A 27,486-nucleotide genomic window follows, 5' to 3' on the forward strand; every position below is an offset into this window, starting at 1 on the left:
GCAACAATATACCTTAGCATAATATACATTCCTTTTTGTTCAGTATGACAAGTATGGTGCATTTGAGGATTTACTGATCTCAGATCAGTTGTTATACTAATGATCTCTCAGTATTTGCTTCATGATCAAAGCATTACACTCTGCTTTTGTTTTCCTATCCTCGAGCTAACAATTATCTCCACTCTTATCCACAAAACCTCCAAAAAACCATCATGACAGAAACTCCTCTAAATCCCAATATAACAGATAATTAAACACTAACGAGCCTTCTGCTTGTTTTATTTGCATAGAAATACATTAAAATAACACTTCATTTCAAAATGTAACCCCTCAAATCAGTCCCATGCAAAGCATGCTGGGAAGTATAAATTCCCTGCCGAGTTTCAGCAATACATTGATTTAACAAATATGATTAATGTTGTACCAACACAGTTGAATTAAGTAAACATGATGGATTGTGCACAATGAAATTAAGTTGAGACAAAATCATAAAGAATTATGTTAGCTCATTTTAATTAAGTTAATTTAGCAAGCAGTAAAAATCACGTTGAGTGAACATCCATTAGATGTCTGATTTGAACAGTTCATAGCAATGTGCTTATATCACTTTTTGATGACTTTATTGAATTTCACTTGGACTTAACGCAATATAATTATGTTCTCACCTCAAAAATAAATGTATTCATTTGATTTTAAGTGTAGTTTAATATTTTCAAAAGAGCTGCTTTTCCTTTTTTCAGTGTGTTTGTATTTCCGTGACTGCTGAATTGGACAATGAAAAAACATTAGGAGGAACAATACATTATTGAGAATGTTTTTTTTTTTTTTTTGTGGGGAACAAACAAAAACTTCTGTGAAAATTGTTTTAGAAAGTACGAAATTAGTAATGTGATTGCTTTTTGAAAACAATCAGTAAATTAATCTGATTAGAATTTTTAGAGAAGTAATAAGTAATTTGTAGTGGATTACTATTTAAGCATCACTTACTCAACACTGGTTGTTACATGGTTGTTACCTTAATTTGCTACATTATTTCTACTTGATCTGACCCTTAAAATTTAATTTTGTTGGTTTGAACTAATGTATTCTCTCTCTCTCTCTCTCTCTCTCTCTCTCTCTCTCTACTCATATACATACACACACACACACACACACACACACACACACACACACACACACACAGTATATATACACTACTGGTCAAAACTTTTGAAACACTTGACTGAAATGTTTCTCATGATCTTAAAAATATTTTGATCTGAAGGTGTGTTTAAATGTTTGAAATTAATTTTATAGACAAAAATATAATTGTGCCACCATATTAATTTATTTAATTATAAAACTAAAATGTAATAATAATAATAAAAAAAAGATTTTTTTAATTGATGACTTGGACCAAATAATAAAGAAAAGCAGCCAATAAGTGCCCAACATAGATGGGAACTCCTTCAAAACTGTTTAAAAAGTATCCCAGGGTGATACCTCAAGAAGTTGGTTGAGAAAATGTCAAGAGTACATGGCTGCAAATTCTAGGCAAAGTGTGACTACTTTGAAGATGCTAAAATATAACACAGTTTTGATTTATTTTGGATTTTGTTTAGTCACCCAATTCCCATAGTTCCATTTATGTTATTCCATAGTTTTGATGACTTTACTATTATTCTAAAATGTGAAGAAAAAAAAAAATTATAAAAAAGAATGAGTAAGTGTTTCAAAACTTTAGACCGGTAGTGTATACTCACCGAGCACTTTATTAGGAACACTGTGGGGGTCCTAATAAAGTGCCCGATGTGGTCTTCTGCTGTTGTAGCTTATCTGACTCAATGCGTTGTGCATTCTGAGATGCTATTCTGCTCACTACAAATGTACAGAGGGGTTATCTGAGTTACATTAGCCTTTTCTGTCAGCTCGAACCTGGCTCGTCTGGCCATTCTCCCTTGACCTCTTTCATCAACAAGGCATTTCCTTTCACAGAACTGCCGCTCACTGGATGTTTTTTGTTTTTGGCACCATTCTGAGTAAGCTCTAGAGACTGTTGTGCATGAAAATCCCAGGAGATCAGCAGTTACAGAAATACTCAAACCAGCCCGTCTGGCTCCAACAATCATGCTGCGGTCGAAATCACTGTGATCAAAATTTTTCCCCATTCTGATGGTTGATGTGAACATTAATTGAAGCTCCTGACCCGTATCTGCATGATTTTATGCATTGCACTGCTGCCACATGATTGGCTGATTTGATAATCACATGAATAAGTAGGTGTACAGGTGTTCCTAATAAAGTGCTCTTGAGTGTATGGGTATATATAGGCTGCATCCAAATCCAGGAAAATGCTGCCTCCGTAGGCTGTATACGGAGGTAGGAAAGGACCAAGGCATGTCCGAATCCAGTGTTCATGTCACATCCTGTCTACTGAGATACCTTCATCTGATCGATTTTTGAAGGCAGCATAGATGTATCCTTCGCTGCCTATGACATCCCACAATCCTGTGCGTGCTGTTCCACAATAGTTGAGCTTAAGAAAAACAAATGGCAGCTGAAGAGGCAGTTGATAGCCAATTTGTGTATAATTTTATGTTTTTATTCACCTTTTCCTAATTTTGATTCCATTTCTAGCGAGAAAGTAGTATTGTAGTTATTAAATGCACACTTGGTTATCGCCAAAACCATTCAGTCCAACGGAACCACAATGAAGCAGACACGTTACCTTTAGTGGACACCAGAAGGCGATAAACAGTTGCTGGTATCCTAGCAACAATGTGATGTTATGCTGCCTCAGAAGCCTGCTCAAAACCAGTTACTGGAGGTACCTTCTTACGCAAACACTGTCTGTTAAGTCATTGAATGACAGCTACCTTTGTTTTCGGACACAGCTATAGGCTATAAATTTGACTTGTTTGACCTAAATAAAATCAGTATGAAGCACAGTTTGTAGTTTACCTGACAAAACATCTTTCTACAGTGTACTTTGGTGCTGTGAGTAGGCCTATCGCGATTATTAAATAATCATCTGATCGTGGTTATTTCAGATAACTGCGAATATTGTGCACTTTAAATTCCAATCACATTTTACTGTCCAAATAAAGGTATGAACGGCACATTTGAGTGTTTCATTTAGTTGAACTCTGACCGTTTCACGCCCCGTTCACATGCAGTGACTTCAAGCAACATAGCGACCTCATCTCATTGATTTTCAATGAGAGTTGGCAACTTACGGCGACACGAGTGACAGCGGCCTCTGGTGACTAGATGTAGGCGTGGCGAGCGACACAACAAAGTTGAGAAAAGTTTTACTTTATGCAAATGAGGACCGACTTTTGTGAGTGACAACCAATAGGAGTGAAGAGGGTGTCAGTGAAGCGCACATCATCCATCTCCTTCGAGATGAGTCGAGTGCAGGCGAGAAGTTTCTGTGAGGGATTTATATGATTTGTCTGTAACCACATGCAAGGATATAATAAAAATGATGCATGGAAAAAAACTGTTGGCAGTCTGAGTGAGTTTGATTTGTACATTGATATATCGTTCATCTTACTAATGATATGATGCACTGAGCACTGCTGCAGGTTATATAAAAACACTCTCCCCCACTGCATAATATGCATTTTTAGGGACAAGAAAACTGAATCCTTGTCAAAGTAGAGTGAAATCAGTTTTACTGGCAAAATGCCTCATCTGTGATGAGATTTTCAAAAGACATGGCCAGACGTGCAATAATGTTAGAGCGACATCAGAAGAAATGCCCACTAGAGACTTCACAGTACAGAGACTAGCGACATCAAGTGATAAAGTCGCTGCATGTGTGTCGGGCTTCACATTGTCAGCGATTTTGTAGCTGGATGCGACAGGAGACCATTGATTTTCAATGAGCGCTGGCGACTTCCGGCAACAGGAGTGACAGCGACCGTTGGCGACAGGATGTGGGCATGTCAAGGCACGCAACAAAATAAAAATAAAATGCAGAGCGATATTACGCAGCGACAGCCAGTGAGAAAAGACAGTGAAGCTCACGTCATCTGTCTCCTGTGAGATACTGGAGGCAAGTGCAGGAAAGACGGAGGAGTTGTTGCTGTCATCGATTTCACAGTTCTATATCATGTTTCTGTTACCATTTACATAATTTTATAATAAAACATAATATATAAAACAGTGATGCCTGGAAAACCATGTCAGAAATTGTCAGCATTCTGAGTGAGTTTGATTGATACATTAAAAGATTGATCTTTGTGTTGATATAATGCATTGAGTTTTGCTGCATTTTAAAACAATTTCCTGTCCAGAATGCTAATTTTTAGTGGCAAGTAAACTGATTTCTTATCAAATTGGATAATGTACCAGAAATTGTCGACATTGTGAGTGAGTTTAATTCATACATTAATAGATTGTTTGTCTTGTTCAGGATAGGATGCATTGAGCACAGCTGTAGTTTAAATAAAAGCACTCTCCCCTGCAGGATGTTCATTATTAGAGGCAAAACAAATTATTCTTTTTCAAATAAAAATAATATATTTGTTTTACTGGCAATCTGTGACATGCACAGAAGGGGGCAGCAGGGGCACAAGCCCCTGCCTCATTCATTCACATATCTAAAGGTGCCCTTTCCTTCCAGAAAAAGGGAAGACATTTTAATAATGAAATTAAAATAGTTAAAACAAAATTAAAATATCTTAATAATCTCACAACAACAGCAATAATGTTTTATTATGAGATTTCTTTGTAAATCATATCAAAGAAAATGAAGCGGAGGTACCTTTAACAGCACACGCTACAGCAGATCGGGGGCTGTTTCTAGTCGCATGTGATCCTTCCTATGCCCTACTCACTCTGAAGTGCAGAGCCCTTGAAGTGGGTACTCTGAAGGAAACATGGCATTACTGTATGAATGTACCTTTTGCTAACAGTCTTCTGGAAGGGCCCTACGAGAAAAGATACATTTTCTCACTTTCATTTTGAACGAGCTTTCATGTGGTGTCCCTTCCCACAGCAGTGCCCTTCAAGGAAGCAATAAATGCAGTTTGGAATTCCAAAACTGGAATTTTTCTACCGCATTTCCGACATCGCACACTTGCAGTGTAGACAGATTTATTCATTATAATGGCAGCGGTCGCATCGCTTTCAGTGATAGATATTCACTACGTCTTTTATAGAATACTGCCATTAACTGAACGAGCTGTCTGGTTCAGCCAAAGCCAGGTTTGTTTTTGCTTAAACTAATAAACCATTAGATAAATCCCTTTCAGAAAAATACCATGGTATTACTATTTTTTAGACATGAAGTCTACCATGATAACCATTCAAAACCACTGTACCATCTTGACACCATCATTGTAGCCTACCATGGTTCTGCCATATAATTGCTGTAAGGTCCTGTATATTTATAAATATTAATGACAGAATACAGTATATGAATATTAAACGAAATGAAGAGAAAGTCATATATGAAGTGTCCGTTATATAAAGGTGATGACGAGGTTAGAGTGGAAGCAGCAGAGATGACAGAATAAAGTGAGGGAGCAGAGATGAGAGAAAGTGAAAAGAGTGATGAGACATTAGAAAAGCATTAGAGCCCTACAACAAAAAAAGACACTGTGCCGTTACCAGGGTAATGCCATGGTAGGCCTACTGAATGATTATTATATTCATTGATGATACTGTCATAGTACTCCAAGGTACTTTAAAAAATACCATGGATTTACTATGACACATGTCAAAAACATGGGGTTATCACAGACCATGTCTGAAAATAAATAAACAAGTTAAGTTTATGTAACAAAAGCAAGACATCACAAATTGTTTGTCAAGGATATCACAAAAAAGTCATAGATTTATTTCCATTGTCGTCCTTGTTATTAAACAGCATTGATGGCTCATAATACCGAGACATTGACATGGTGCTTTTTGTGAGAAATATAACAGAATAGGCTATTACTTGTGATAAAGGAAAAAAATGTACAGTATGAAATACAACAAAAGTGCTAAAAAAAGCAAAGAAAATAGTGTATATAATTACTACTCTTAAAAAAAAAAGTGCTCATTCTTCCGGCCCTGTCCCTGCTAAGACCTGTGCATGTCCCAAATGGCACCCTAAGCCCTTGCGGTCCTTTTCTGAGTCCAGACTTTGGTGACATAAGTGAGTGCAGTCCGATGGGACGCTAGTCAGCAAGTCCATGAAGGTGCATGAGTGATAAAAGCGTGATTTGGGACAGACTTCAATTCGTCAATCAGGTAACGGCATTTTCATGCATTATGTTTATCATATGTATGTTGTTTCTCAAATTATTATTTAAAAAGTCATAACATTGATAGATAGGGTGAAGGAACACACTTTGAACTAACTCTTGTATATTTATTTTTTTATTAAATTGTTCCAAGCAACACACTGACAATAAAGCATTAGACATTTTCATCAAGAATCTCAGAAAAACAAAGCGCACATAGTATAACAACAACAACAAAACCCCATCGTTTTAAATATTTAGAGAACAAATAAACATTATTCGGACACATGTGTGGTTACAGGCAGGTGCTTAGCACAGTCAAATGTATAGCAAGGAGAACATCGCCGTAGATCGCAAAAAAATCTTGATTAAACGCATACAGCCACACTTCTTCAGATATAAAATTAACTGTTAGACCGAACATAGCTATAAATGAATATAAATGAATCATACAAGCTACAGCTATTTGCAGGGAAGTGTTCTCTCCTGTCTTGATATTTTTGAGACTCACATTAATTCTAAAATCCTCTTTGAAACAACAATAGAAAAGCTTTAGTGTTAGGTTACTTACTTTTATAAACGTAAAACTTCCCCAAGTAAAACAATTCAATAAAAACTGAATAGGAGTAATTCCCCATCACTGGAAAACTGAATAAAACAAAGTTTTGAACCAGTTGTACACATCAGGCTAAAAAGTGATACTGTATACACAAGAAAAGCAAGTGATATGTCATTGTCGATTGACATCGCATAGTTTTTTTTTCTCCTTCTCGGAAACTCCAGTCCGCTGTGATTGGTTGAGAGGATCTGCTGCAGGGACTATTGGGTAGTAGTCCACTGTAGTGCCCGCACTGATGCAGGCTCAGCCAAAGGGCGCATTGAGGGCTCAAAGGCAGTCTCGTGAGCACCCCTCGGAGCGCTAAAATGTCAAATGGGACACTATAGTCTTGTGGAATTTGCAGGAACATGCAAATGATGAGATTGGAAGAACACATGAAGTGTGCCATTTGGGACAGGGCCTAGCACATCTGCGATCAGATTTTCTGAAGCTATTGTGCAGTCAACCAATAACGTTAGAGCAACAGCAGTTGGAACACCCACTAGCGACAAGAAATACGGAGACTAGTGACATCTAACTGCAATATTGCGGCTGGAAGCGCAAATTTACAGTGCTTGAAGCTCGTGCCAAGGCGGAGTTACAGCGAACAGGAGCGGATCTGCTCAATTCTGCTTCGGCTAAGATTCCAATCAGGTTATTCGCAAAATAGCTTTCCGGGGGGTATCTGGTTCTTTCTGGGGGGTCTCCGGTTCTGAGACTCCCTGTAATTCACACCGTGAGTTTACTTGCCACTAAAAATTAGCATTCTGGACGGGAAAGTGTTATAAACTGCAGCAATACTCAATGCATTATATCAGCAGAAAGATTGATCCTTCAGTGTATCAATCAAACTCACTCAGAAAGCTGACAATTTCTGACACAGTTTTCCATGCATTATTGTTTTATTATATCCATGTAAGTGGTACAGTAACATGATATAGAACAGTGAAATCAATGACAACAACAATTCCTCCGTCTTTCCTACTCTTAGCTCCATTATCTCACAGGAGACAGATGACGTGTGCTCCATAATTATCTATCAACAAGACCACTACAATGTAATGTGTATGAAAAATAAACTTCTTAGTTTTCTGAGAGAGACTTGGAAAAAGCTATTATGAAATTCTGTTCATATTATCTCAGTTTCTTTGCCCCTCTACCAAAGTAGCGAAAAGGCGAACTTAAATATTGATCTTTTTTCGCACCAAATGTGATTGTGTCGCTTTAGAAGACATTAAATGAACCGATGGAGTGGTATCGATGACGTTTATGCTGACTGTCTGTGATTTTTGGAGCTTCAAAAGAGAAATCTCCACTCACAGATATTTTTCTATTTTTCTTCAAATGTGTTCTGGTGGAGAAAGAAAGTTATGCACACTGGGATATCGTGAGGGTGAGTAAATAATGAGAGAAACTATCCCTTTAAATAAATAATTTAGACAGCAATTGTTTCCTCAAGTATCTACTTCTTGATCTAACCCATAAAAAATTACTTTCCTTTGTGTAACCTACTTTGTCTTAAGTTAATATGATTTTTGACTTTTAGAGGTCGACCGTTAGTGGATTTACCATTACAGATAACTAAGGTGGTGGAAAGGCTTTTATGGATTGTTTTATGGAATGTTTTGATGGGTGCAGACATTGAGGATACAAGAGAATCCAGGATGCAGTTTATTGTTCAACCAAACTTCTAATAAAAACAAGAAAACAAATGAATATATGGTGCATAACATGAATTTTTAACTATAAATAAGCCCATAACACACAAGGGACTCCAATTTTGACTTGGCTCTGTTACAATGATCTATATTTTAGGATTTACCAAATAAAGCTTTTTATAGCCTATATACAGTATACCAGAAGGGTTTTGTGTGTGCGTGTGCATATGTATATATCAGGATTGGGTATTGCCAGCCACCTTCTCTTTCAGCTAATGCTATTATTAATTATACAGGGGGCCTTCTAACTTGGTAAATTACGTAAATATACATTTTACAAATTTTATTTTATCATTAGAATCAGAATCAGAATGAGCTTTATTGCCAAGTATGCTTACACATAAAAGGAATTTGTCTTGGTGACAGAAGCTTCCAGTGCACAAACAATACAACAAGACAAATAATAATAATAATAATAATAATAATAATAATAATAATAATAATATATCTATATCATTATTATTATTATTTGTCTTGTTTTATATATATATATATATATATATATATATATATATATATATATATATACACACACACACACACACACACACACACACACACAGTACTGTGCAAAAGTTTTAGGCACTTGTGAAAAATGTTGCATAGTGAGGATAACTTCAAAAATAATGACATAAATATTTTTCATTTATCACTTAATGTCATACAAAGTCCAGTAAACATAAAAAAAGCTAAATCAATATTCGGTGTGACCACCTTTGCCTTTAAAACAGCACCAATTCTCCTAGGTACACCTGGACACAGTTTTTCTTGGTTGTTGGCAGATAGGATGTTCCAAGCTTCTATATATATATATATATATATATACACAGTTAAAGTCAGAAGTTTGCATACACCTTAGCCAAATAAATTTAAACTCAGTTTTTCACAATTCCTGACATTTAATCGTAGAAAACATTCCCTGTCTTAGGTCAGTTAGGATCACTACTTTATTTTAAGAATGTGAAATGTCAGAATAATAGTAGAGAGAATGATTTATTTCAGCTTTTATTTCTTTCATCACATTCCCAGTGGGTCAGAAGTTTATGTACACTTTGTTAGTATTTGGTATCATTGCCTTTAAATTGTTTATCTTTGGTCAAATATTTTGGGTAGCCTTCCACAAGCAACTCACAATAAGTTGCTGGAATTTTGGCCCATTCCTCCAGACAGAACTGGTGTAACTGGGTCAGGTTTGTAGGCCTCCTTGCTCGCACACGCTTTTTCAGTTCTGACCACTGATCGGATTGAGGTCAGGGCTTTGTAATGGCCACTCCAATACCTTGACTTTGTTGTCCTTAAGCCATTTTGCCACAACTTTGGAGGTATGCTTGGGGTCATTGTCCATTTGGAAGACCCATTTGCGACCGAGCTGTAACTTCATGGCTGATGTCTTAAGATGTTGCTTCAGTATATCCACATCATTTTCCTTCCTTGTGATGGGTTTCCTTCCTCTATTTTGTAATGTGCACCATTCCCTCCTGCAGCAAAGCACCCCCACAACATGATGCTGCCACCTCCATGCTTCACGGTTGGGATGGTGTTCTTCGACTTGCAAGCCTCACCCTTTTTCCTCCAAACATAACAATGGTCATTATGGCCAAACAGTTCAATTTTTGTTTCATTAGACCAGAGGACATTTCTCCAAAATGTAAGATCTTTGTTCCCATGTGCACTTACAAACTGTAGTCTGGCTTATTTGTGGTGTTTTTGGAGCAGTGGCTTCTTCCTTGCTGTGCAGCCTTTCAGATTATGTATAGGACTCGTTTTACTGTGGATATAGATACTTGTCTACCTGTTTCCTCCAGCATCTTCACAAGGTCCTTTGCTGTTGTTCTGGGATTGATTTGCACTTTTCGCACCAAACTACGTTCATCTCTAGGAGACAGAATGCGTCTCCTTCCTGAGCGGTATGATTGCTGCGTGGTCCCATGGTGTTTATACTTGTGTACTATTGTTTGTACAGATGAACGTGGTACCTTCAGGCATTTGGAAATTGCTCCCAAGGATGAACCAGACTTGTAGAGGTCCACAATTTTTTTTCCTGAGGTCTTGGCTGATTTCTTTTGATTTTCCCATGATGTCAAGCAAAGAGGCACTGAGTTTGAAGGTAGGCCTTAAAATGCATCCACAGGTACACCTCCAATTCAGTACACCTCTTATCAGAAGCTATTTGGCTAATTGTCTAAAGGCTTGACATTTTCTGGAATTTTCAAAGCTGCATATAGGCACAGTTAACTTAGTATATGTAAACTTCTGACCCACTGGAATTGTGATAGTCAATTAAAAGTGAAACAATCTTTAAAAATGACTCATGTCATGCACAAAGTAGATGTCCTAAATGACTTGCCAAAACTATAGTTTGCTAATATTAAATCTGTGGAGTGGTTAAAAAATTAGCTTTAATGGCTTCAAATGTAAATGTATGTACAAATACAAATCTGTTATATACAAATGCAAGGGAATGTATGGCAGAAGAGGTAGGGTATGTTGGATAAATATAAACAGACTAAGCTGTGTATTGCACAAACATATATGTATGTGCAATACATACACTACCGGTCAAAAGTTTTGTAACACTTGACTGAAATGTTTCTCATGACCTTAAAAACCTTTTGATCTGAAGGCATATGCTTAAATGTTTGCAATTATTTTTGTAGACAAAAATATAATTGTGCCACCATATTAATTTATTTCATTATAAAACTAACATTTTATAAAAAAAAAAAAGTTTTTGAAATTGATGACTTGGTCCAAATAATAAAGAAAAGCAGCCAATAAGTGCCCAACATAGATGGGAATTCCTTCAATATTGTTTAAAAATCATCCCAGGGTGATACCTCAAGAAGATGGTTGAGAAAATGTCAAGAGTACATGGCTGCAAATTCTAGGCAAAGGGTGACTACTTTGAAGATGCTAAAATTTAACATAGTTTTCAGTTATTTTAGATTTTGTTTAGTCACAACATAATTCCCATAGTTCCATTTGTTATTGGTAGTTTTGATGACTTTACTATTATTATAAAATGTAAAAAAAAAAAAAAATAATAATAAAGAATAAATGTTTCAAAACTTTTGACCGGTAATGTATATAGTTCAATTGGGCAGTTTTAACTGTTCAAGACATAAATAGCCAGAGGGAAAAAAACTGTGCCTGTGCCTGACGGTTCTGGTGCTCAGTGCTCTGTAGCGCCTGCCAGAAGGCAACAGTTCAAAAAGGTAGTGGGCTGGGTGAGTGGGGTCCAAAGTGATTTTTCCAGCCCTTTTCCTCACTCTGGAAGTGTACAGTTCTTGAAGGGAGGGCAGGGGGCAACCAATAATCTGCTCAGCAGTCCGAAACTGTCCTTTGTAGTCTTCTGATGTCTGATTTTGTAGCTGAACCAAACCAGACAGTTATTGAAGTGCAGAGGACAGACTCAATGACTGCTGATTAGAACTGTATCAGTAGCACCTGTGGCAGGTTGAACTTCCTCAGCTGGCGAAGGAAGTGCAGCCTCTGATGGGCCTTTTTCACAATGGAGTCAATCTGTGTCTCCCACTTCAGGTCCTGTGAGATGGTAGTGCCCAGGAACCTGAATGACTCCACTGATGCCACAATGCTGTTTAGAATGGTGAGCGGGGTCAGTGTTGGGGTGTTCCTCCTAAAGTCCACTATCATCTCCACTGTTTTGAGTGTGTACAGCTCCAGGTTGTTTTGACTGCACCAGTGAGCCAGCCGTTCAACCTCCTTTCTGTATACAGACTCATCGTCATCTTGGGTGAGGCCGATGACAGTAGTGTAATCTGCAAACTTCAGGAGCTTGACAGAGGGGTCCTTGGTGGTGCAGTCATTGGTATACAGGGAGAAGAGTAGTGGGGAGAGCACACATCCCTGGGGGGCACCAGTGCTGATTGTATATGTGCTGAAAGTGAATTTCCCCTGTCTCACTAGCCTGTCCAAAAAAGCTGGTGATCCACTGACAGATAGATGTGGGAACAGAGAGTTGGTGTAGTTTAGTCTGGAGTATAGCTGGGATGATGGTGTTGAAAGCCGAACTGAAGTCCACAAAAAGGATCCTTGCATATGTCCCTGGTCTGTCCAGATGTTGCAGGATATGATGCAATCCCATGTTGACTGCATTATCCACAGACCTGTTTGCTCGATAAGCAAGTTGGAGGGGATCTAGAAAGGGTCCGGTGATGTCCTTCAGGTGGGCCAACACCAGTCTCTCAAATGACTTCATGACCACAGATGTCTGAGCGACAGGTCTGTAGTCAATAAGTCCTGTGATTTTCCGTTTCTTTGGGACAAGAATGATGGTGGAGAATTTGAAGCAGCAGGGAACTTGTGAACCGCTGAAGCACCCCCAGATCATCACCGAGCTGCTTGAAGTTTTGAAAGCTGTGGTTGAATATAACTCTGTATTTAAATACAGAGTCTGGAGCAAAATTTAATTTGAGTGCCCAATACATCACACACAAAACTCTGAACCTTCAAGCAAAATTCTTGGATCTTAATTATTATTATTATTATTACAGTGAATATTACATTTTACTATACAGTTGTAATATATTTTTATTCAATTTCAGGCATCTAGATTTTATTTAGAATCGTGCTTTTATAACGTGTGTTTTTTGCCACAAGATTCACTTTTCTGGATAAACAGTTCACAGCACGACCCAGTGTGATCATTGAAGAACATGGGTTGTGTCTCCATCTTCTGATTGGCATCGCCAGCAGGTGGGTGTGTCTTTAAGACCAAGCGTATACAATCTAGAGGGGGTCCAATAGAATCTATGTAAAATCTTGAATTGCATAAGGTGCTTATGACGTTTTTTAGAATCCTAGCCCACACTCCCTCCTCCAATACCAAGTTGAAATCTTTCTCGCATAATCTCTTGAGAAGTTGAAGCTCCGTCCCCCAGACTCTGAATTAACAGGGAGTAATACACTGATGGCTCATGACCTTTTCCAAAAGCAGTAATCACCACTCCTAGAGTATCTGTTGCTTTAGAGGGTGTATGGTACTCCCAAAAATAGCACAGAGCAGGTGGCGCAGCTGTAAATACCTAAAGAACTGAGATCTGGGAATCCCAAAATGTTGAACCATATTTTCAAAGGATCTCAACACTCCACTCTCATATAGGTCACTAAGCATATTAACCTTCCTCTCAATCCACTCTGTCCAGCAGAAAGGGGACTTATTAATACATAGTTTTGGGTTCAGCCATATGCTTGAGGCTACATTTAAATAAATGTCCGAATTAAACACTCTGGACACTTTTGTCCATACTGAGTGCAAATGTGAGATAACGGGGTGTAACTTAACTTCTCAAATTAGTTTGATAGAAAGGCTTTGCAATGGTGAAATAGAGGCAAGAACTTCCTGTTCAATACAAACTAGGGAGGGGCTCTCTCTGGTGGAAGCGACCAATGAGCCAAAATGTCTGAGACCGAATGCATAATAATAAAACAAAATCTTGTGTAGGCCTAGCCCACCTTTGTCAATCGGCCTATGCAACTTACTGAAATGTAATCTGGGATGTTTACCATTCCAAATGAAGGACTTGGAATACAATTCATTTTAATAACATTAACCTTCCCAATCATAGATAAATGTAATGAAGCCCACCTGCCCACATTGCTCGAAAACCTTTTTATGAAAGGGACAAAATTATCTCTAACTAAATCACACAAATTTGCTGGGAATAAAATACCCAAATACTTAATGCCCTGTTTGGGCCACTGGAAGGCATCTGGCTGAAAAGCCGTTACTGGGCAGTACACTATCAGAGCCAAAGCTTCGTATTTAACCCAATTAACTCTGTATCCCGAAAACGTAGAAAAGGAATTAATAATTCTGTGGAGGCAAGGCATAGCTCTAGTAGGGTCAGAGACGAATAATAAAATATCATCTGCATAAAGCAAAATCTTATGCGCCACACCTCCCACCACCACCCCTGGAAAATCATCCTCCTTTCTTATCGCGGCTGCTAATGGTTCCAGGGCAAGACAGAGCAATAATGGGGGAAAAGGGCAACCCTGCCGGGCGCCCCTATCCAGAGTAAAATAATGTGAAATCCATTAGTTTGTACCGCCGCTACTGGGTGTCTATAAAGTAACTTAATCCAAACAATAAAAGTATTCCCGAACCCGTACATTTCCAAAATCTTAAAAAGATAATCCCATTCTACCATATCAAACACCTTTTAGGCGTCAAGTGAGATGGCAGTGACCGGAGCCTGATCATTCGCCACTGACAACATGATATTGATGAAATGCCTAATGTTATCAGAAACGCTATGGACCCGAATAAACCCCACCTGATCTATATGTATAAGAGATGTCATAACTTTACTTAATCGGTTAGCCAAAATTTTTGACAATATTTTAACGTATAGCTGGATCAGTGAAATTGGACGGAGACCGAGCCCAGAGAAGTCGGCAGCACTTCTGGACAGTGTTGATGTAGGGCTTCTGCTTTGCATAGTAAAGTCTTAACTTGCATCTGTGGATGCAGCAGCGAATGGTGTTGACTTACAAAGGTTTACTAAAGTAATCCCAAGCCCATGTTCATGATATTTATTACAGATGAATGATGTTTTTTAGAGAGAGTGATGTCTGAGGGATCAGAGATCACGCTCATTCAGAAGTGGTTTTCGTCTTGCCCTTTACGCACAGAGATTTGACCAGATTCCTTGAAACATTTAACTATATTGTGCACTGTAGAGGGTGAAATGCCCGAAATCCTTCCAATTTGTCTTTAGGGAACATTGTTCTCAAAGTGCTGGATTATTTGTTGAAGCATCTGTTGGCAAATTGACAAGTCTCGAATGATCCTTGCTTCTGAAGGACTAGGCTGCTTTTGGAGGCTCCTTATACAGTGCATCCGGAAAGTATTCACAGCGCTTCACTTTTTCCACATTTTGTTATGTTACAGCCTTATTCCAAAATGGATTAAATTAATTATTTTCCTCAAAATTCTACAAACAATACCCCATAATGACAACATGAAAGAAGTTTGTTTAAAATCTTTGCAAATTTATTAAAAATAAAAAACGAAAAAAAATCACATGTACATAAGTATTCACAGCCTTTGCCATGACACTCAAAATTGAGCACAGGTGCATCCTGCTTCCACTGATCACCCTTGAGATGTTTCTACAACTTGATTGGAGTCCACCTGTGGTAAATTCAGTTGATTGGACATGATTTGGAAAGGCACACACCTGTCTATATAAGGTCCCACAGTTAATAGTGCATGTCAGAGCACAAACCAAGCCATGAAGTCCAAGGAATTGTCTGTAGACCTCTGAGACAGGATTGTATCGAGGCACAGATCTGAGGAAGGGTACAGAAAACTTTCTGCAGCATTGAAGGTCCCAATAAGCACAGTGGCCTCCATCATCTGTAAATGGAAGAAGTCTGGAACCACCAGGACTCTTCCTAGAGCTGGCCGCCTGGCCAAACTGAGCAATCGGGGGAGAAGGGCCTTAGTCAGGGAGGTGACCAAGAACCCGATGGTCACTCTGACAGAGCTCCAGCGTTTCTTTGTGGAGAGAGGAGAACCTTCCAGAAGAACAACCATCTCTGCAGCACTCCACCAATCAGGCCTGTATGGTAGAGTGGCCAGACGGAAGCCACTCCTCAATAAAAGGCACATGACAGCCTGCCTGGAGTTTTCCAAAAGGCTCCTGAAGGACTCTCAGACCATGAGAAACAAAGATTGAACTCTTTGGCCTGAATGGCAAGCATCATGTCTGGAGGAAACAAGGCATCGCTCATCACCTGGCCAATACCATCCCTACAGTGAAGCATGGTGGTGGCAGCATCATGCTGTGGGGATGTTTTTCAGCGGCAGGAACTGGGAGACTAGTCAGGATCAAGAGAAAGATGAATGCAGCAATGTACAGAGACATCCTTGATGAAAACCTGCTCCAGAGCGCTCTGGACCTCAGACTGGGGTGAAGGTTCATCTTCCAACAGGACAACGACCCTAAGCACACAGCCAAGATAACAAAGGAGTGGCTACAGGACAACTCTGTGAATGTCCTTGAGTGGCCCAGCCAGAGCCCAGACTTGAACCCGATTGAACATCTCTGGAGAGATCTGAAAATGGCTGTGCACCGATGCTCCCCATCCAACCTGATGGAGCTTGAGAGGTCCTGCAAAGAAGAATGGGAGAAACTGCCCAAAAATAGGTGTGCCAAGCTTGTAGCATCATACTCAAAAAGACTTGAGGCTGTAATTGGTGCCAAAGGTGCTGCAACAAAGTATTGAGCAAAGGCTGTGAATACTTATGTACATGTGATTTTTTAAAAATTTTGTTTGTTAGTTTTTTATTTTTAATAAATTTGCAAAGATTTCAAACAAACTTCTTTTACGTTGTCATTATGGGGTATTTTTGTAGAATTTTGAGGAAAATAATGAATTTAATCCATTTTGGAATAAGGCTGTAACATAACAAAATGTGGAAAAAGTGAAGCGCTGTGAATACTTTCCAGATGCACTGTATACTATGACATGATTGCCTCACCTGTTTAAGTGTTTAGTGTTTTCAGTTTAGCAAAAGGTGAGTATAATTTAGAAATCACTACTTTTTTGTTTTTAGCATTTTTCATACCACCTGGCAGCAGGAAGTGTAGCTCTTACAACGGACTTTAAAATAGTCCTCTTATATTTACCCAAATTGCTTCAAAATGGTTTAGAATTATGTCAAATTATGACATTATTATGGGGGGGGGGGTCTCTTTTCCACCCCCATTTTCACCTAGAGTCACCAAACTTGGTACATATATTGTTCTCATCAAGCTAGACTACTTTCATAAATACAGTCAGGAAGTTGGCCATTTTGGATTTTTTGAAGATTCATGTGACAGTCACCACATTTAGGCAACATTATGCCAAGACATTGAAGATGCTAAATTGCGAACAGATTTATGATAAATAGAACTGTGCTGCCATGGCGAGGCAATAAATTAATGGCAAAAAAATGGAGAATTGAGCTGTATGTTTGGTAATGTGGGCTGATCACATGGATATGGCTACTGTGGGTCATGGTCATAGCACCACCCACAGGAAGCAGGAAGTGTGGCACTTACAACAGACTTTGAAATAGTCCTCTTACAGTACATTTACCCAAACCACTTCAAAATATTTAATAATGTCAAGACACCGCTGATGTAAAATTGTGAAGGGATTCTAGATATGAAGTGTTGTCATGCAACAGATCAAATTACATGATGTTGTATTGCATTCAGGTGTATTTAACAAACTCTGCCATATGTTTAATAATGCTTATGACATGAATGTAACTATGATGGGTCACGGTCATAGGGCCTCCAGCTGGCAACAATAGATGTTCAAAGGAATTAAAAAATTTGCCATAATTACACATTTATTTCATTTGCCACACACATCAAAGTTGTTTACCATTATGTCTGAGCAGAAGGTAAGACATGGTGTCTTGTTTACTCGAACAAATGCATGTGTCCCTCATGCATTGTTTTCCCAAAAGCCACCGGGTGGAAATGGACCCATAGTGCTTGGGCCCATCATCACTGCTTGCAGCTATATTTTGTATTTGCTGTACAATGTCAAAGTATTATTGCATCATGTTATTAATGTGAAGCGTCCTTGAGCTCTTGAAAGGCGCTATAGAAATTAAACTTATTATTATTATTATTAAAATAATGCTTGTTCAAAATAACCACTTCAGAAAAGGTTGCATAATTTCTTGTTTATTTCAATCACATTTTACATTTCATTACATCTTAAGTTTTCTATAAACAAATGAATCTCCATTGTGGTTGGTTCAGTCAAATTGAGCCCACTTTGAACATTTTTCATAACAAATCTTTTCCCTCCAATTAAGAAAAACAATGTGTTTAATAGGGGCTATAGCCCCTGCAACATGGGGACATTTTACCCCAAATGATATCCATTCACTTATTGGACAGTTGTTGAAAAATGTATGATACAATCACCTGGACCAAAATTGAAAATGACAAATAAGTATTTTGTTTCAAAATAAATGTGATATTTTCCAGAACATAAATTAAACACATGGCTAGGTTGGTTCTGAAGCAGCTGAAAGAGGACTTGGATAAGAGAGACAATTGTCATCTACCTGGCAAATACAAGTTCTGGTGTTACCAATTTACATTGTATCATCACCTGATGATGCTGCCGCTAAAGATGTGTGAGATCACTGCAGCGGCAGTGGTAAGGATGCACACCGAGGCCAATGGTTACATCAGGAAGTGGCTGGGCTTGCCGCGTTGTCTTTCAGACATAGCATTGTTTGGAAGAAATGCCTTACAAATGCCATTAAAGTCCATAACCCTGGGTTACAAGCAGGAGAAGACCAGGCTGTTCTTAGAACTAAGGGAATCAACAGACCAGTCAGTGAGGGCTTGTCAAGGCCAGGTCCAAACAGGCCATGCCTGGAAGGCAGAGGAGGCTGTAAACAGGGCGGTTTCAAGACTGAAGCAACAAGAGATTGTTGGAAGAACCCAATCAGGAAGAGCAGGTCTTGGATGGGGGATGACTCCCAAACTGTGATCAGAAGCCTCTAAAAAACAGAAGAAAGCGAAGGTAGTGACAGAAGTAACTAAGATGGAAGAGGAAGGGTATATGATTTGAGCAGCTAGCCTGCAGCAGCAAGGGCTCTGGACAGTATGGGAAGGTACATCTTACATAGTTTAGGATGGGCTGACCTGTGGAGGATAAGTCAGGCCAAGCTAAGTTTTCAAATAAGACCCACCTATGGCACTCTTCCAAGCCCTGGATATTTGTCTCAGTGGTATGGTAAAGAAGAGAGTTGTCCCCGCTGCAAGGCCCCAAGTGCAAATCTGCAGCATATATTGGCTTGGTGCAAGACCACCTTGGCACAAGGATGGTACAGGTGGTGGCATGATCAGGTTCTGTGAAAGCTGGTTTAGATCCTTGAGGTGTTTAGAATAAGGCCAACAAAGGCCAACATGCTCCTCAGAGGAAGTACATTATGTTTGTTAAAAAAGGGAGGTGGCAAGGCATGGAGGGAGGATAGGTCAATCCTGGCACATGGAAGTGATTGGTCAATGGTGATCAACCTTGGCCAGAAGCTAAAATTCCTTCTGAGATCAGCATTACCTCCTTGAGGCCGGCATTGTTCTATGGTCGGCATCAGCTAGGAAAGTCAAAATGATTGAACTTACTGTCCCATGGGAAGAGGGACTGGAGGCAGCCTATGAGAGGAAAAAGCTTAAATATGCTGATCTGGCTGCCAAGTGTAGGGAATGGATGGAGAGCTGCCACTTACCCTGTGGAGGTTGGGTGTTGAGGGTTTATTGAAACATCAATGCAGCACCTGTTGAAAAACACTGGTATCTTTGGATCAGCATTGAAAAAATCTCTGAAAGAAATGGTAGAGCAAGTAGTAAAAGGTTAAGAAGGAAGAATAAAAAGTGGTGTGTGCAGAAGTGAGAGAGTAGGAATAGGGTAAAATTGCGATATGTGGTGAGGTAAAATGTAGAAAAGGAAAGGGGTGGGAAGGAATTATTATTATTATTATCTGGGGGTTTCTGGAGAGGGATTGAGTGGGGTAGCGAAACCAGGCCAAGCTAGGCGTTGAAGGGGCAGCTGACACAGTCTCATGGCTCACCTTTTTGAATTTGTTGTCTTTAAGCCATTTTGCCACAGCTTTGGAGGTATGCTTGGGGTCACTGTCCATTTGGAAGACCCATTTGCAAACGTTAACTTCCAGGCTGATGTCTTGAGATGCTGCTTCAATATATCCACATAGTTTTCCTTCCTCATGATGCCATCTATTTTGTGAAGTGCACCAGTCCCTCCTGCAGCAAAGCACCCCCACAAAATGACGCTGCCACCCCCATGCTTCATGGTTGGGATGGTGTTCTTCGGCTTGCAAGTCTCACCCATTTTCCTCCAAACATAACAATGGTCATTATGTCCAAACAGTTAAATTTTTGTTTCATTAGACCAGAGAACTTTCTCTAAAAACTAAGATCTTTGTCCCCATATGCACTTGCTTAGAAGGCACAATTAACTTAGTGTATGTAAACTTCTGACCCAATGGAATTGTCAATTAAATGTGAAACAATCTGTCTGTAAACAACTGTTGGAAAAATTACTCATGTCATGCACAAAGTACATGTCCTAATCGACTTGCCAAAACTATAGTTTGCCAATATTAAATCTGTGGAGTGGTTAAAAATTTTTTTTTAATGACTTCAACCTAAGTGTATGTAAACTTCTGACTTCAACTGTAATATATATATATATATATATATATATATATATATACACACACAGTTGTGCTCAAAAGTTTGCATACCCTTGGAGAATTGGTAATATATGTACCATTTTTAAAGAAAACATGAGTGAGCAGGCAAAACACATTTCTTTTATTTCTTATGGGATTCATATGGCACAATGGCACAATCATAAAACAAAACATGGCATCAAAGAAAAAAATGACCCGTTCAAAAGTCTGCATACCCTTAGTTCTTAATACTGTGTATTGCCCCCTTTAGCATCAATGACAGCATGCAGTCTTTTGTAATAGTTGTCTATGAGGTCCTAAATTCTTGCAGGTGGTATAGCTGCCCATTCATCTTGGCAAAATGCCTCCAGGTCATGCAAAGTCTTTGGCCCTCTTGCATGAACCGCACGTTTGAGATCTCCCCAGAGTGGCTCGATGATATTAAGGTCAGGAGACTGTGATGGCCACTCCAGAACCTTCACCTTTTTCTGCTGTAACCACTGGAGGGTCAACTTGACCTTGTGCTTGGGGTCATTGTCATGCTGGAAAGTTCAAGAGCATCCCATGCGCAGCTTTCGTGCAGAAGAATTCAAATTGTCTGCCAGTATTTTCTGATAACCGCTGCATTCATCTTGCCATCAGTTTTCACAAGATTCCCCGTGCCTTTAGAGCTCACACACCCCCAAAACATCAGTGAGCCACCACCATGCTTCACAGTGGGGATGGTATAATTTTCACTATAGGCTGTATGGTTGTGACCATAAAGCTCTATTTTGGTCTCATCACTCCAAATTACAGTGTGCCAGAAGCTGTGAGGTGTGTCAAAGTGTTGTTGGGCATATTGTAACCAGGCTTTTTTGTGGCATTGGCGCAGTAAAGGCTTCTTTCTGGCAACTCGACCATGCAGCTCATTTTTGTTCAAGTATTGTCGTATTGTGCTCCTTGAAACAACCACACCGTCTTTTTCCAGAGCAGCCTGTTTTTCTCCTCTGTGGGTTTTTCTTTGTATCCTGAACAATTCTTCTGGCAGTTGTGGCTGAAATCTTTCTTGGTCTACCTGACCGTGGCTTAATATCAAGAGATCTCCGAATTTTCTACTTCTTAATAAGTGATTGAACAGTACTGACTGGCATTTTCAAGGCTTTGGATATCTTTTTATATCCTTTTCCATCTTTATAAAGTTCCATTACCTTGTTACGCAGGTCTTTTGACAGTTCTTTTCTGCTCCCCATGGCTCAGTATCTAGCCTGCTCAATGCATCCACATAAGAGCTAACAAACTAACAAACAAATTGACTATTTAAACACAGACACTAATTGCAATTTAAAAAGCCACAGGTGTGCGAAATTAATCTTTAATTGCCATTTAAACCTGTGTGTGTCACCTTGTGTGTCTGTAACAAGGCCAAACATTCAAGGGTATGTAAACTTTTGATCAGGGCCATTTGTTTGATTTCTGTTATTATTATGATTTAAAAAGGAGCCAAACAACTATATGATAATAAATGGCTTCATATGATCACTATCCTTAAATAAAAGACAGTTTTTTTGCATGATCAGTCATATGTGATATACATGATTCACAATTTCTGCCAGGGTATGCAAACTTTTGAGCACAACTGTATATATATATATATATATATATATATATATATATATATATATATATATATATATATATATAAACTCAGCGAAAAAGAAATGTCCTCTCATTTTCAACTGCTTTTATTTTCAGCAAATTTAATGTGTAAATATTTGTATGAACATAAAAAGTTTCAACAGCTATGACATTAACTGAACAACTTTCACAGACATGTGACTAACAGAAATGGAATAATGTGTCCCTGAACTGTAACAAAAGTAACAGTCAGTATCTGGTGTGGCCACCAGCTGCATTAAGTACTGCAGTGCATCTTCTCCTAATGGACTGACCAGATTTGCCAGTTCTTGCTGTGAGATGTTACCCCACTCTCCCACCAAGGCACTTACAAGTTCCCAGACATTTCTGGGGGGAATGGCCCTAGCACTCACCCTCCAATCCAATAGGTCCCAGACGTGTTCAATGGGACTGAGATCCATGGCAGAACACTAACATTCCTGTCTTGCAGGAAATCATGCACATAACAAGCAGTATGGCTGGTGGCATTGTCATGCTGGAGGGTCATGTCAGGATGAGCCTGCAGGAAGGGTACCACATGAGGGAGGAGGATGTCTTCCCTGTAACGCACAGCTTTAAGATTGCCTGCAATGACAACAAGCTCAGTCCGATGATGCTGTGACACACCGCCCCAGACCATGACGGACCCTCCACCTCCAAATTAATCCCGCTCCAGAGTACAGGCCTCGGTGTAACGCTCATTCCTTCGACGATAAACACGAGTCCGACCATCACCCCGGTGAGACAAAACCGTGACTCGTCAGTGAAGAGCACTTTTTTGCCAGTCCTGTCTGGTCCAGCGAAGGTGGTTTTTTGCCCATAGGTGATGTTGTTGCTGGTGTTGTCTGGTAAGGATCTGCCTTACAACAGGCCTACAAGCCCTCAGTCCAGCCTCTCTTAGCCTATTGCGGACAGTCTGAGCACTGATGGAGGGATTGTGTGATCCTGGTGTAACTCAGGCAGTTGTTGTTGCCATCCTGTACCTGTCCCACAGGTGTGATATTCGGATGTACCGATCCTGTGCAGGTGTTGTTACACGTGGTCTGCCACTGCGAGGACGATCAGCTGTCCTTCCTGTCTCTTTCTTAGGTGTCTCAGAGTACGGACATTGCAATTTATTGCCCTGGCCACATATGCAGTCCTCGTGCCTCCACGCAGCATGCTTAAGGCACGTTCGCACAGATGAGCAGGGACCCTGGGCATCTTTCTTTTGGTGTTTTTCAGAGTCAGTAGAAAGGTGTCTTTAGTGTCCTAAGTTTTTATATAACTGTGACCTTAATTGCCTACCATCTGTAAGCTGTTAGTGTCTTAACGACCATTCCACAGGTGCATGTTCATTAATTGTTTATGGTTCATTGAACAAGCATGGAAAACATTGTTTAAACCCTTTACAATAAAGTTCTGTAAAGTTATTTGGATTTTTACAAAATTATCTTTAAAATACAGTGTCCTGATAAAGGGACATTTCTTTTTTTGCTGAATTTTTATACACTCACCGACCACTTTATTAGGTACACCTTCTTATTCATGCGATTATCTAGTCAGCCAATTGTATGGCAGCAATGCAATGCATAAAATCATGCAGATACGGGTCTGGAGCTTCAGTTAATGTTTAAATAAACCATCGGAATGGGGAACAAAATTGTTCTATGTGATTTTGACCATGGCATGATTGCTGTTGCCAGACGGGCTAGGTGGAGTATTTCTGTAACTGCTGAACCCCTGGGATTTTCACGTGCAACAGTCTCTAGAATGTATAGAGAATGGTGCAAAAAATAAAAAAACATCCAGCGAGTGGCAGTTCTGTGGGTGAAAATGGCTTGTTGATGAGAGAGGTCAATGGAGAATGGCCTGACTGGTTCGAGTTTACAGAAAGGCTACGGTAACTCATATAACCCCTCTGTACAATCGTAGTGAGCAGAATATCATCTCAGAATGCACAACACATCGAACCGAGGTGGATGGGCTACAACAGCAGAAGACCACGTCGGGTTCCACTTCTATCAGCCAAGAACAGAAAGCTGAGGCTGCAGTGGGCCTACCATCTGCATGTCGCAGCAGAAATCGAGATTCGTCAAACCAGGAAATGTTTTTCCAATCGTCTACCATCCAGTTTTGGTGAGCCTGTGCTTAACTGACAGTAGTGATACCCGGAGGGGTCTTCTGCTGCTATAGCCCATCTGCCTCAATATTCGATGTATTGTATATTCAGAAATTATTTTCTGCATAGCACTTAGGGTTGTGCCAATAGACAATGATCTCGGGGATTGACGATGGTCAGAGTGATCGCCAATAGTTGATGCCTTTGGCTCGTTTTCCCATTAATTATTATTATTATTATAAGGCTATTATTATTATCAAATTAATATTACAAATAATATGACCACAACTCTGCAGCCAATACATCTGTGATTAAAATAATACAAAAACACGTTCATCTTGAACCATGATTTAAATTTCAGTAATTATTATTATCATTATAATTATTATTTTTACATTTATAATTGTTTCTATGTCTTATATTGTGCAAGTACTTTTCCGCCTGCATGTTTAGACAGATACTTGCCTGATGGTAAATGGAAAGGTGGTTACTAATGTAATTGGATATTGTGATATATAAATATATATATATTGTGGATTAGGGAACAAAACAAATTTATTCATACACGATGTATTTTACTGGACAACAAAATACCTGACTGGTAGAGAATGCATGGATGAAGTAGGTTAGTTTACAAAGAGATGTTGCCCTTCACAACTGTTGTAAAGCCATCTTTCAAAAAGTTGAACAACACATTTTAATAGCACGTAATTTCTTTCCAGTTTCATTTGAATTTTTATTTAAAATAAATAAAAAAATAAAGTTCATAGTTTGAAATCAAGGTGTCTTGCTTTATTGTGTATGCTTAACCCTAACCCTGCTTAATGAAAATGACCCCATAGTACCACCAAATGTCCAACCAGTGGTAATACTAATGTTCATCGTTTTGAACGTGAACACCGCACCCTTCTAGAATCCTCTGACCCAGAAGAAGCCGTTTCCCTGGTAGATTCTGGGCATCACCAAGACAACGGCCAAGAGATCCGAAAATCCCCACCAGTACACTCAGGTAGAAATGTCAGTATTCTGAGCAAAACCCGCCAGAGCGCTTGCCTCGTGCTAAAGCGCGCTTCCATCTTAGATTGGCCAGTTTCTCGGACACTGGAAGATCTCTTCATCATAAAAAAATATCTCCTCCAACCAGTGCATCCTATGAAGAGCTATTTGAGGTTTTTTATGATCCCAAGACAATACAGCTCTGACCCAACATCAGCCCCACAGCAAAGCCAAGGCCAAGCAAAAACATCATAATGTCAAGGCATCAACTTTACCACCTCCCGCAAAAAAGAAAAATCCAGGCATTTCTTCCACCAATGATCCGGTCGTCGCAGCAATTATGGAAATGAAAGATTCCATCAATAAACTGGATAGTAGATTAATGGCTACTCGGCTTGCCAGGTAACCACTCCGGCATCCCCATCAGGCTCCCGTAACATCATCAACGACGTCACTCAGCACTTTTCCCTGGCTACAGCTCTCCCGGCTTCTGTCAGCGGCACACCTTTCATACCTGCAACAGCCGCAATTCCACCAAGCCTCCACAGCAAAATACTAGCAGCTAAAGACATTCGTCTTGTTTAAATTTTAATCTGCACTTCTGGACTGATGGACAAGTGTATAGTGGATTGGGGTGATGTGTCTATAGTCATGAAAGAGTGTGAACCCTTTCATCTCTAAAAGTCTAACCTTAGCCGAATTTCATGTTACCTTTGGAGTGTACAGGGACACCATATGTGAAATATTTCCCGAGAGACATGTTGAACTGGATACCTACTTGGCTATTATCTAAGATTTATCCCTCACCTACGGTGGTGTGCTTTTCTATGAATACCATAAATCTTTTTCAGCCAAAGCCACTCTCTATATCCAACGTTTTAATTTGAAGTTGGATTGGTCTGTGATTGATCTTGAGTTTATCAGTAGGCACTTCACAGGTCATCAAGCTATTTCCTACTCTGTCTGTGGATCATTCGTTCACTCTGCAAAACTGTGCCCCAGAACAGCATTCCAAGCAACACAGGATTCCATAGCATCGTCCTCCAAATCTGAACCTAGATCTAGGTTTCCCTCTCGCCCCACAAGAAAGATGAACACTGCAGATTACTATACTCCAGAGCAAGCCCGGACCAACAAGAAAATGAATAAACATTCTTCTACTCCAATCAACGTACAAGAACTTTAAATAAATTATCTTAATTACTGGTCTTCTACAAGGTTTTCTAGCTGATCTTGGCTTTATCCCCTCCTCAACTCCCGTATCAAAAAACCTTGTGTCAGCACTGAAAGAGCCCAAAGTTGTTGACGGCATAATTCAAAAAGAAGTTAAAAAGGGCCATTTAATTGGCCCCTATGCCCATTCTCCATTCTCTATATTTTGCATTAATTCCATAGGTCTTGCTACCAGGAAATATTCAGGTAAAAAACACCTCATTATCGATCTCTCTGCTCCGCATAACAGTCCGGTTCCCAGTATTGACATTCTCATTCCTTCTGATATTTTTTCCCTATCCTACACTTCAGTAGACCACACAATTCAATTTATCAAAACAGCTGGAAAAGGTGCCTGGCTAGGGAAAGCTGATATCACAGACACATTCAAAATTATGCCCCTTCATCCATCACAATGGCACCTTTTCGGAATCAGGTGGTGTTCTAAATTATCCTTCACAGTTTGATTAGCTTTTGGCTACCGCAGCAGCCCAAGCATCTTCGACACTCTATTAGAAGCACTTTGTTGGATCCTTCTCAATAAATATAAACTCTCCTTTGTTTTACACCTTTTAGAAGATTTTCTCATGGTCGACTATCCAAAATCCCCGCCAGACCATAGTATTTCCAACATAAAATCTGTTTCTCAAACTTGGGGTGACTCTTTCTGAAGAAAAAATTATCGGTCCCTCAACATCCCTAAAGTTCCTAGATCTTAATAGCCAGAGAATGATGGCTTCTCTTCC

At 39.4% G+C, this 27,486-nt stretch overlaps 1 protein-coding gene across 5 annotated transcripts in view; it reads left to right on the forward strand.

Moving 5' to 3' along the window:
• The window catches only part of LOC127434106 (elongation of very long chain fatty acids protein 2-like), a 98,933-nt gene that overhangs the window by 933 nt on the left and 70,514 nt on the right, over positions 1-27,486 (forward strand). For 2 of the 5 annotated variants that reach the window (XM_051686587.1, XM_051686591.1), the window contains exon 2: positions 12,075-12,150. The exons of 1 other annotated variant lie outside the window; for it this stretch is intronic. In XM_051686587.1, coding sequence (XP_051542547.1) covers positions 12,085-12,150 — 66 coding nt within the window. In that variant the 5' untranslated portion in view covers positions 12,075-12,084. The remainder of the gene's footprint in view (positions 1-12,074; positions 12,151-27,486) is intronic. 2 more of the 5 variants (XM_051686589.1, XM_051686592.1) reach the window with 1 other exon arrangement.

This window comes from Myxocyprinus asiaticus, chromosome 44 (genome assembly GCF_019703515.2).
Source record: "Myxocyprinus asiaticus isolate MX2 ecotype Aquarium Trade chromosome 44, UBuf_Myxa_2, whole genome shotgun sequence".
NCBI classification, from domain to species: Eukaryota; Metazoa; Chordata; class Actinopteri; order Cypriniformes; family Catostomidae; genus Myxocyprinus; species Myxocyprinus asiaticus.